The 12,034-nt window shown below is 61.6% G+C and overlaps 1 protein-coding gene across 6 annotated transcripts in view; it reads left to right on the top strand.

Annotated features, from left to right (window-relative positions):
- The first annotated feature begins 3,064 nt into the window (after nt 1–3,064).
- Nucleotides 3,065–12,034, top strand: part of TNS1 (tensin 1) — a 283,441-nt gene continuing 274,471 nt past the window's right edge. For all 6 annotated transcript variants that reach the window (XM_030579739.1, XM_030579741.1, XM_030579742.1 and 3 more), the window contains exon 1: nt 3,065–3,160. In XM_030579739.1, the coding sequence (XP_030435599.1) occupies nt 3,065–3,160 (96 nt within the window). The remainder of the gene's footprint in view (nt 3,161–12,034) is intronic.

The following is a 12,034-nucleotide window of genomic DNA, read 5'->3' as shown; positions in this document are numbered from 1 at the left end:
CCGCAGCCCCTACCCTACTGCTTCGTTTCTTCCATGGTTTCTCAGCCTAGTCCTTCTCTGATGGGTCCCTAAAGTCCCCTGCCCCCTCTGCAGCCTCCTGGTGCTGCTCTGGTGCTCTGTGGGGCGTCCCCCACCTACTCCTGCAGCACCTCCCCAGAGGGGCAGGGGGGGTGGCCCAGGCCCTCCGTCCCCAGCAGGAACCAGGGGCTGTTGGATCCCATCTGGCCGGCAGGCCGAGAGCCAGGGTTGTTCTTGGGGAAAGGGGCCCGGCTGGTGCGGGGGGCTCTGTGCAGGGCCGGCGCGGGGCGGGGAGGGAGCTGCGTGTTCCCAGGCAGTGGGGGAGGCCGGGAGCTGGGGTGGTCCCGTCCCGCTCTTGGCTGCCGCGGCCCTGTATAAAAGGCAGCATTGTCTGGAGAACACAAGCAGGGGCTCGGCCGGCCCTGCCCTGCTCGCAGGCTTTGTTGCGGGATCCTATTGAGTGCGGGAGCGGGGGTGATGGGGGCTGGGGCACAGCGAGAGGGGAGGTGGGCAGACAAGCTGAGCCGGGGGTGGGCAGATCTCTGGGTGTTTTAGCAGGGCCTGGGGGTGCAGGATGGATGGGGTTGGGATGCTGAGGGGGAATGTGTAAGGTGGTTGGGGAGGGCAGGGGGGTAGGAGAGCAGGAGCGAGGGGATGTGTGAGCAGAGAAGGGGGCGAGGAATGTGTGCCAAGTTAATGATGCCAGTTCTCTTGCCCCCCGGGCACAGTGTGGGCTGGTTTCCGGCTCTCCCAGGCCTGGTGACGCAGCCTCTCCCCCCCACCCCTGGCAACAAGGTGGCTCCTGGGGGGAGCCCTTGGGGTGGGGGCTTGGTAGCGTATCTACGAGAAGGACCCAAAGAGAGTGTACAGGATCCTTCCTGCCTCCTGGGCTAGGCGCAGGTGATACCCAGGTACCATGGGGAGCGGACACGGTCCATGAAGAGGTCACGCCGCTGCCCAGCCAGGGCGCCTTTGGGGCGGGGGAGCTGCTCTTGACTCCAGCTGCAGCAACAGTCCTCGGGGCTGGGATGTGCCCCCTAGGAAGCAGATGGAGATGACCTAGGCTGGCTTTGAACCAGTGCCCCAAAGGGGGGGGGGTGTGTCTCTGCCCCATTCCTGGCTCCTCTGAGCTGCCCGCTCTCCCCGCAGCCTGGGCAGCGCCCCCCTCTGGAGAAGAGCGTTGAGGGACCGGGCAGCCAGGGTGCTTTGGGCGAGGCGGGCACATGTGGACTCAGATGGTGGGTGTTTCTCCACCCCCCTGGTGTTTGTTTGCCAGAGGCTGAGATCAGGAGCTCGGGGGAGTCTCCCTGGCATGGGCCAGTGGCTTTCCCTTGCCGGGGCATCCTGGCACATCTGCTCCTGCTGCAGCCCGGGTGAAAGTGAAGCTGTGAGGGCAGGCGTGGCGCTGGGGGGAGCCGGCGTCCCGTGGGGCTGGGGTTGGCCTCAGGCCTCAATAAAGGCTCTGCTGGCAGCAGGCAGGTTGGCAAAAGTTAATTGTAAGGGGTGTGGGGGGGCAGGGGGTAAAAGGCTTTTGAGAGCCCAGCGCCCCTTCCCTGCCTGCCACCCAGCTGCAGGCCAGTGGAGAGGGACCAGCCTGCTCTCTGGGTGGGAGGCTGAACCCCCTTCAGCGTCCCCCAGCTCCCACCACCCCTGGACTGCAGGAAAGGGCCGACCTTTGCAGCATTTAACCCCAAAGGGCTCCCTCCTTCCCCCTCCCCTCTCCTTTCATTGAGAGCCGCTGGCCCCCGCCCCCTCTGCTTCTCCGGGCCCAGGCACATGTGGAAATTGGATGGGAGCGAACGCGGCTGTGTTGGTGGAAGGAAATGGGAACCAAATGTTGGCTTGGACCTTGGGGGAAAATGCGCTTCCAGGGCGAAGCCGTTCCTAGTGAGGGCCTGGCTTGGGGGAGCCGGGCACGCAGCTGGTTGGGACACTTAGGAGCCGGTTGTTGGCCGGAGCCGTGTGCTGCTGGAGAATGGTGCCCGGCTTTCCTGGACTAGGGGGGCTGGAGTCCCGGCCTGGCTGGCACTGCCCTTGGCTTTTTCAGGGCTCCGCCTGTCACGGCGGGGAGCCCGCGGCCCCCGGAGGTTTGTGTCCTTTGGCTTTGGGGGTCTGAGCTGGGCAGGAATAGGGGAAGTGCAACAGGCCCATTTTGTCCGTGTCCAGCTATGCAGGGTGACCGGCTGGCTAGCACGAGGGGCTGGCAGTGAGGGGACCCAGCCATCTCTCATTGCCAGGTGGCCCGTTCCGAAGCGGGTTCTCATCTGGTGGCTGCTTGGGCCCACTGGAGTAGTGCCCACGTCCCCCGACCTGCACCCCAGCTGGAACTACCTCTCTTGCCAGTCCCACTGAGAGACTAAGGGCTGGACGGCTGCAGAGACTTGACCCCCAAGGCCCTGGGTGGGGGCTGCGTGCTGTGGGCAGCTCAAAGTCTGCCCTTGTTCCGGGGGCACATAGGGGACCTTGGTCTCAGGCTGGCATCCTTTTTACCCCCCTCCTAACTTTTTGCAAGGGAGGAGGGAGCCGGGAAATGGCCCGTTGAAACCCAGCAAAATCTGCACTTTGCTGACAGCCTGGAAACGAATCTTTCCCGACGCCGAGCTGGGCCAGAGCCAACATGCTGGGGGGCTGAGCTGAGAACCGGCTCCTGGCCCTGCAAAGTGAAGGAGGCTTTGGCAGGTCCAAGGTGGGGCAGGTGGAGAGGGGATTGCCCTGCTGGGGGCAGGTTTCCCCCTCCCTGGGGTGCCAGTGGGGAGATGGGGCTGGCAGATGCCTGGGGAAATCTGGGCGCTTGGGTTCTTTAAAAAAGGGCTAGGCTGTGTGGCCGGGGGAGGATTTTGTAGGCGGCTGGCAGGGTTTTCCTCCAGGCACCGCCTCCTCCTCGGAGGCGAAGGAACTGACCCAAGAAGAAGAAAATAGCTGGAGTGACGGAGGAAGGAGGCAGGGACTAGTGAGTGGCCGAGACACACACTGGGATGCTGCCTGCCGGAGAGATGGGCTGGCATCTCCTCTGGCGTGTCTGGCCCAGCTGCCCCACCGCTGCCCCATGCCCGGGGCTGCCATGCCGTCGGTCTCGCTGAGCCTGCCAGGGGCCCGAACTGGTGACAGGATGACCTGGGTTTGCTTGTCCTGCATGCTCTGGGTAGGTGGAAGCCGTGCGACCTTGCCTGGGGACAGGCCCTTCCCAGAGCCTTCCCTGGGCATAAAATTTGAGGGGGGGTGTTGAATTGATAGGGGGGCTGGCAAACTACTAAACTGGCAATGCTGCAAGCACTTCGGGGGGGGGGGGAAATCCCTGTCTGCCCTCCTCCCCGGCTACACTGTACAGTTACCAGCTGGGGAATGGGGAGACGGGACATGCTTCCCATGGCGGGGGCTGAGCCCACAGCCTAGGCTGGGTTGATTTATGGTCTCTTGGACTGAAGTTCCCGGCCGGGCAGCTGGAGAGGGGTGTGGGGGGGCTGTTTCTATCACCCCCCTTGCTCATGCCAGTGCATGGATTGATTGCCAAGGGTCGGTTACAAGTGTCTGCAGCCCTGACTGGCGAGGGGGGTCGGGGTGGGAGGATAGCAGCACTGACCTGAGAAGGGGGGTTCTCTGGAGGCTGCTTTGCATGGAAATTCTTGAAGCTCTCAAGGAGCATGTGGCTACTGGGGCTGCTAGCCAGCTAGCCCGGCTGGGGACGGGAGGGAAAGTCTTGGGCTGGGCCTGGCTGCTCTTGTCTTTTCTCCGCTCCTTTGCTAACTGCACCAGCATCACTTTTTTGGGCACCTGATTTTGCGTTTCAGGGGGAGGGGGTGTTGTTCCCCCTGGGGGATCCCTGCTCTTTCCTTCTCTCCCCACAACCTTGGAGGGAGCTCAGCACCTCGCAGGGTCAGGCCCAGGGAGCTGAGGCAGGGTGGAGGGACGGTGTCCCCCGGTGTGGGGGGTGTCTGTGTCTCGGTGTGCTGTAGGGGGCTGGGGGGAGGGATAGTCCGTCTCCCCATCCCAGTGCCACAGGCAGCGGGGGATGGCCGGGTGACTGATTGCTGGGGGGAATGGGATCAGATCGCATTGTGGAGCTGAGCTGGTGTGTGCAGATCTGGGGGGAGGGCACAACCGGGGTTATGAAGGGCCATAGGGGGCAGGGGGCAGGTTTTTCGCAGTTTTATTCTTGTTTTATTGCCGATGGGCCCGGGAGCCTGGCCGTGGCCCCGGACCCACCGGAGAGTCCCTGCCCCACAGCTCTGCTCTGTGTCTCTTCCATTGCCCCCGGCAGCCCCTGCCTTCCTCGCTGTGACCCCAGAGTGGCCCCCTCCTCCAGCGAGAGCCCCACTCACGCCACTCCCGTGGGACGACAGCTGCATGACAAGCCCCCCATCCTTCCCAGAGCCCCTCGGCCTGGGTCCTCCAGTAACCCCCCTTGGTAGCACCATGGCCATGTTGCTGTGGAAATGCTTTTGGGGGGTCCTGGGCTGGCAGAGCCAGGAGGGGCCGGGGAAGCTCCCCTCAGCCAGACATACCCTGGCCAGTCCCCAGCCAGGCTGGGACCTGTTCTAACTTCAGGGGTAGGAACCAGCAGCTGGGGCAGGTGGATTTGGAAGTGGTCACAGTCCAGGGATAACTGGGGGGGCGAGGGGGGAAGTGTAGGAGAATCAGGGACATGACAGCAGAGATCTGCAGCTAGAATGGGGCTGGAGCTTTCTTCCCTCAGCCGCCTCTTTAATGAGCTAATGAATAATCTGCTGCTGACGTCAGGGCTGGCAAGGGAGAGGAGAGCTCTTTGCACCGGTCTGGGCCTGCTTCTTCGGGGTTGAGCTGGGGTGCAGAGGATGCCAGGCCATCTCTGAGAGGGGAAGCTGGGCACCCGTGCCAGGGCAGGCGGCTCTTAGTGGGTTCTGTCTCCTGGATCTCTCTGGGGTGTTGCCTGTGCTGGGACTCCCGTCCCTTCCACTGTCACTCCCTTGCAGGGCTCACTGGAGCTGGTGGGGCAGGTCCATCCCTGTGTGCGCTGGGGTTTTGGCGGGTTCTCGAGGACCTCCCTTGCTAGCAAGGAGATGCACGTGGGCTGGGGCAGGATCCGAGTGGCTGTGGGTTCGCAGCACGACCGTGGCCTCGCTGAGTGCTTTGGGGTCCGACCCTGCCTCTCCCGTGGGGAAGGGCAAAATCTTCTTTGAGCCATTCGCTAGCTGAGTGAGCTGAAGCCTGGGAAGAGGTGGCCTGTGTGATCTGTGTTTCTCAAGCAGCCAACAATAGAACCTCCATTGTGCCAGGCGCAGGCCAAAGGAGAGACAGTCCCTGTCGCACAGAGTTTGAACAGAAAGACGGAGGGTGGAGGCGAAAGGGGCACTTCCCCGAGATCACCCAGCAGAGCTAGTTGCAGAGCGAAGAATAGAACCCAGGTGTCCTGACTGCCTTAGCCACTATCCTGGCCAGCCTCACAGCAGCTAAGCTCTGCCATCCACAGATCCCTGATCTCAGGGGCTCTCTTTGGCTGGGACAGCCCGTTTTCTGGACCTTTGAAAATGCCAAGCAGGATTTAAAGCGGTGGGATTGTGGTGAAAAGTAGAGGGGAGCAGCTTCCTTCCAAAATACATCACAAAAATAGTTACTGAACACTTCTGCCTTGTCTGTATTATTAGGGACAATTCTACCATCCTGCTCTAGTCTCCAACCTAGACCACAGCTAGGTTCTTTTGTTCCTGATAGATTGAAATCACACGTTCTTATTATTATCTTTAACCCAACTAGCCAAACCTTTAACTTCTCTTATCAGTTGTCTGCATGTCATAATGGCTCATTCAGAGGTGTTGCTATCAATTCCCCCCCTCTTTTCCATATATGACTGGATCTGGGGTGGAGTGCTTTTTAAAGGCAGAATAAAAGATGGGAAGTTGGGACCCTGGGTTCTATTTTTGGTTCTGCTACTCACTTTATCTTTTCACAATTCTCCCTTTGCTTTTGTCCGTCCGGGAGGCCTGATGTTTTGGGGCATGAGTGGGGAGTTTAGCAAGGTCACCTCTTGTCTTCCACTGCAGGGACTTTGATGCTGTCCCTTTCTTGGCTTATCTAGTAGTGAGTCACCTGCAGCCAAGGCCTGGCTTTGCTTTGTGCCACCTTATCTTAAGCAATTAGAAACAAAACCTAACGTGACAGCTCATGGCGTTGGGGGCACGCGGGTGGACGGCTGTGCTCGCCTGGCAAGAAGCAGAGAGCATCCATGTGGATGAGGGCAGTGATGGGGCAGCTGAGAGCTAGATGCCTGGAGGAGACCCCAGCACTGGGATTAGCTAGATTAACACCTTTCCTCCTGTTCCATGTAATGGGTAATAATGGGAGAGGACTCCAGGCCTGTGAAACTTAACAGAACCATTGACAGAGATGCTGCGATTGCTGCTGGCATTCCAGCCATGTGCACTCAGACTGACTGCCCGGTGCCTCCTCCAAACTCGTCCCTCCTGCACCCTGTGCTCCTCCAGCCAAGTTCCCTGCAGGGGGCTTCACTTCCCAGTGCATCATGGGAAAGGAGCAATGCGCTCTGCTATGGCCAGTGGGTTGATTTTTGGTTTGCTTTGGCCATGTTGTGGCTTAGCTCAAGAAGGGGGAAAGTGAGGAGGGCTGGTGCCCCCTAGAGCCGGGAAGGGACAGTGGGGTCTCGGGGGCCCTCTGCACCCTGGGTCAGTGATCAGTGGTTGACACTTGTTGCCTAGTGCGCAGTCGGTGTCCCAGCGAAGAGGTGGGACAATGCCCCGGGCAGAAGTGCATGATCACCTTGTTTTGGGGCAACCTCTTTGTCCTCCAACCCCGTCTGATGCCAGGCTGTTGGCTGGGAGCCGTGCGAGTCGATTCAGTGGCTTATTGGTGTGATGAGTGTTGCTGCGGTCGCTACAGGCGGTGTGCATGGGGGGGTGGGGGATGATTCCCCATGGGGCTGGAGGGCAGAGTGTGCCCCTTGTTTGACCGTCAGTGTGTCTGCAGGATAATGTGGGCAGAGGAGGCAGGTGGGACGAGGGGAAGCAAAAGACCCTTTTTAAATGTGAACCGGCTGAGTCTGGCTGTTGGAGCCTGTGCACCCACAAGCTGGGAATCCCCTGCAGCAGGGACACATGGACACACACACAGATCAAGGCTGTTCCCTCCAACAAGCGGCAGCAGAGACCTCCCCGCCCATGTTGTGCACACACTGATTGGGGATCATCCCCTTCAGCTGGCTGGCACCCATGGACGCACCCTCCCCATGCACCCCACGACTGTCCTCTCTAGAGCAGGGATTCCCTTTGATGGAATTTTCCTGCCCTAGCTCTGCCTGTGATCAACGCAGCGGGAGGGAGCGGAGAGAGGCCGGGGTTGGCTTGGAAAGCTTGCGGCCCTGGAATTGCTCGCAGAGGTGCGTGGCTGCAGGCTGCCTGTCGTGTCCCTGAGTGAGGGGAGAACGGCCCTGCGAGATCACCCCAAATGGCCCTGTATTCCGGCTTCTCCGAATGCCACCGACGGGGCTCAGCCAAATCCACCTAAGCAGCTAATTTGAGTGTGTGCCCAGTGGGGATTCTCCCCGGCGCAGGCTGGCGAATGGCCTGTGCCCCAGGGCGCATCATTTGCAGCGTTCTGGATCCTGCCAGCCCCCTGATTCCTTCCTCACCCAAACACGGCCTAATGCTTGCACGACTTCCCGCAGCCCTGCAGCCGGTTCTGAGCTGTGCCGTTACTGCTGCCCGGTCCTTTGCAGTCATCTTGATCGCTTTAAAAGCCACCCCCTTTCTCCCCCCAGCCCCTCTCCCTGGCTCTGCCTAGGCAGAAATCGCAGGGAAGCACAGCCCTTGTTCCGATCCCAATTTATTGGCAGCCTTTGCTGCTCAGGCCCTACTACAGGAGAAGCTTTTGCCACTCTCCTCAATTTTGGTTCCGCCTTGTGGCCATTGCTTCACCTGTCTCTGAAAGGCAGCTGCCTCTGGGGTGGAGCACGGCAGCTTTTGAACAGCACACGACAACACTGTGTGACAGTAGGGTGGGAACTGAGGAAGAATAGTCAAAACTGCATGGCAGATTCAGGGAGGCAGACCGGAATTGCTGGGCTGATTACTAGGGTATATAGAATACCTTGTCCTACAAAAAATACCACTGTGGAGTCTTGAATGTGCAAAGCTGCCTGGGCCCTTGAGTTGAGGTGGTCTTAGGTGGTCCCTGGCTCCCTGCCTCCACGCAGGGGGCTGCTGGCGATGCCTGGAGGGGTGGGCACCGGGTGCAGTATGGAGGCGGGTGGGTCGTCATGTCAGACATTTAAACAGACCTCCATCTCCTGGTGCTGGGACTTGTTCTGTGGGTTGCAGAGCCCTTTGCCATTTGATGCTGCTGGGAGCAGAATGAGGATAACACGGCTAATTAGACAGCAGTTAAGCTGCCATGATGCTGCTGATTGGGGGCTCCTGAGCTACCAGACCCAGAGGTCCTGTCTCTTTGCTGCCCAGCCTCCCACCCCGAGCGCAGAGCCGTGCCCAAGCCAGGTTTGGGTCCAGCGAGGCCGGGGGAGCCTGTGCTGGGCTCCTGCCTCCTCCCCCCAGTGAGGGAGCATCTCCTAGACCCCCAGCTCAGCTCTCTGCATGCTCCCAAGGGGCGAGGGCACGGGGCCAAGGGGTAATTGACGAGGTCAATAGGCAAACCTGCCCCTTGCCGCTCGGTGTGGACGCCAGGGTTAGAGAGACACCAGGCTCCTGTCGCTGAGTGGAGACGCCGGGACTCATCGGGAACAGGGGGCTTGGAGAACCTTGTTCAGCCAAGCTGCTGAGCCAGTGGAGGGGGGAATCAAGGTCCCTCCTCACCACGCTTGGAGCCCTGGCCTGGGGCTTTCACTATTTGCAGGGCCCAGGGCATCCAGGGAGGCTGCTGGGATGAAATAGCGCTGGCTGCCTAGCCAGGTAATGGCTTTTAGGTGTATGATGGGAGCACCTAGAGGTCCCGGTTCAGATGGGGGGGCCCCAGGGCTGCACAGGCTCCATCTAAGGTTGTGGGGATCCTGTTATGCCTGGCACTGCAGGGACCTGCCTGAGATGGGGGGAGGGGACTGTCATCTGAAGTTGGGGGCTCCCTTGTGCATGGCAGTAACAAGACAGCCCAGGCTCCAAAGCACTGCCCATCTAGCTGCCCCAGAATGGGGGAGCCACGTGACCGATTCGCATCCGGCGGTGCCCGTGCCGGGAGTGTTGGCGCCAGTTTCCAGCAGGCCCTTTTCAGGGCCGAATGCAGCCTGGGGGTGGCGCTTGGTGCCATGGGCGAGCCCCAATCCCAGGGCTGCCAGGGAGACCAACGCCTGCCCATGGAGCTGGAAGAGTGGGGTGCATGCAAATGAGTTTGTACATGTAAATTAGTCCACTGGTTCATTTGCATAAAAGACCACACCTGGAGCTGGCAGCTGTGAGATGCAGGTGTGGCTTGTGCATCCAGTTGGGGATGGGAGCGGGCACTGCCCCCCCCTGCTCCGTGGCTGGCGTGAAGCTAGTTTGCTTTTCCCACGGGGGATGAACAGGGCCCCTGGGCAGGGTGGGCGGCAGGTGGGGCTCACCTCACCTGGGGCCGTGCCCGTCCCATGATGGCAGCACTGGGCTACTATCCCTGCCAGGCTGCGACTGTAGGGGCTGTCCTCATGCCCCCTTCTGCGCGAGAGCCCCCTCGCTCCTTCCAGGCCCAGCAGCCCGGGCTGGGCCCCGCGCCGGAGGGAGAGGAGCCGGGCTGGAAACAAACAAGCTAATCCCCTTCCCGCCCCGTCCCTGCTGGGGGCTCGTTTTGTGTCTGGGTCCCAGGAGGAGGGGTGGGAGTTAAGCTGCATGGGAAGGTCTCGAACCCCCCACGCTCCTGCTGCGGGGATGGGGGTGCCCCCCCACTGATTAGGAAGCAGCTCACATTTGGCTGGGGCTGGCGCAGGCTGTTCCCGTATGTGCTGGGCATGCCTGAGCTGTGAATAGGAGAGTGTCCCCCTCCCCTGCGGGCCCGGGAAGCGGCAGCTCGAGGGAGCCCACTCGGGTGGCCCCCGAGGGTTGTGCAGAGGGCACCGTGGCGAGAAGTCTTTGGCCTGCGCTTGGCTTCGTCGTCAGCCTCGCCCTCTCCGCTGTATTTATCTTCCCAGCTCCCCACCGCGTGAGGCAGGGCAGGGCTGTTGGCCCCATTGCACAACTGGGGAAACTGAGGCACAGAGCAAGGCAAGGATGTGCCCATAGTCAAACAGGGCATAGCCGGGGGATTGAACCGGCCTCCCTCGCAGCAGCTTTACTGCCCAGGTGCTCCTGCCCTTCTCCCCTGCCCGAGGGGGCCTGAGCTCTGCATCTGGGTTGTGTGCACAGCCAGTCCGGTCCCTGCCAGCTGTGGGGAGCCAGGGTGTGGGCTGGGGGTTACCTGCTGGCTCTCCGCATCTCCACCCCTAGCTGAGATGGAAAGAGCATGTTCCTGGGGGCTCCGAGGCCTGGCCGCCCGTGTAGCTCGGCACGGGGTGGGTAATGCCCAGAAATGCAGCCTTGTCATGATCTGGGCTGGGGGGGGGAGGCTGTGGGCACGGTGCTCTCCTCTGGCAGGTGGTCTCCCGATGCCTCTCAGCCAGCCCTCACCCGGCAAAGAGCACCCAGGCTCCTCCGTGCTATCAGTGCCCAAGCAATGCCCCCTCCTCTCTGCACCTGGCCAGCTGCCCGCGCCTGTCCCTGTCCCACCCAGGCCAGGCCACGGTGTCCGGAGAGAGCTCCAGCAGCTCCACATGCAGCCGCCCATCAGTTCAGCAGCACGAGGTGCCGGGAGCCCATCCTCCTGGCGTCCCACCCTGCCCTGGCTCCCGAATGAGGCAGAGCCCCATGCAAGGTCTCTGTCCCACCGTACAGCTCACCCCATGGGATCAGTCCTGAGAGATGCCTCCTTCCCCAGCCTCCCCCTGTGGCAGGGACACTCTCACCCAGTAGGGGGAGCTGCTGAGTGCAGGAGACAGGCCTGTCTCAGACTGTGGAACTCACTGCCACTGGAGAAGAGAGAGCACATCCCCCAGCACTGATGCCCGCCTATGATGGGGCTGGCCTGGCACTGGTGGGCATTACTAGTCTAATTAGAACTTTGGTTGTCAGGAATGGGTGGATTTCATTTGGTTTAATGACTTTCCCCAGCGGGGAGGAGGGGATGGGGGACTCCTGGTGGCCAGGTCGCTCAGCAGAGTAGATCCCCCAGAGCCGTCTCCTGGCTCTGGTGGGCATTGGCTGCTTCAGCTGCCCCGGGACACTCATGTGACCCAGCTGGGGAGGGCGCGGAGCTCACCCCTGCTCGGCCTCTGTGAACGAGCCCCTTTGGGGCCCCGAGGAAGGCTGGCCAGGGGGTTGGAGGTCGAGGTTTGGGATATTCCTTGGAGGCAGCTGCAAGCAGCTGGCCCTTGTCAGAGTCCGGGAGGGGACGGGAACATAATGAGCAGGAACAGGAGCTGGGTGGCCGGTTCCTAACCTGGCCCCATATGCAGGGCTGATGTCCCTGGGTCGGCACCTTGAGCTAGCCCGAGCTCCAGGGGTGGTGGTGGATCATAACCACCCCCCTTCTCAGGGAGCCAGGTTACCTCCCGTGCCCCATGACCCCGTAGAGAGTCTGAGCTGCCTCCCGGGGTAGGGCTCAGCGCCCCATGGCACATGGGAGCGGGTGGGTCCCTGGTGCCCAGTTCTGCGCCCGAGGAAGGGCTGCATGATCTGACCCGTCTCCCCGAGAGTCTGGTTTACTGTCCCCCCTCCCCCCCCCCGGCACCTGGCCTGTCCCCGTGATCGAGGCCTGAGCCGGGCCTGCTGGTGGAGGGCAGCATTGCTCTGGCCCTGCCTGGTTCCCTGGGCGAGGCTGGGTGCCAGCCCCTAGGTGGAGGCAGTTCCAGGGCTCTGCGGGGCACAAGCCGGGCACCCCTGAGGGTGATGCTCTGCATCCCTGGAGAGGGAGCCGTGGGGCCAGCTTCTGCCAGGCCCCTTCTAGGGGAGAGTCTAGCCTTGGGGGGCCCAGTGAGTCCTTGGCATCTCCTCTCTGCCCACGCACGAGGGGACCA

The sequence above is a fragment of the Gopherus evgoodei genome, chromosome 11 (assembly GCF_007399415.2).
Source record: "Gopherus evgoodei ecotype Sinaloan lineage chromosome 11, rGopEvg1_v1.p, whole genome shotgun sequence".
Lineage (NCBI taxonomy): Eukaryota > Metazoa > Chordata > Testudines > Testudinidae > Gopherus > Gopherus evgoodei.
Note: the sequence above shows the minus strand (reverse complement) of the source record. Positions and strands in the feature narration are given on the sequence as shown.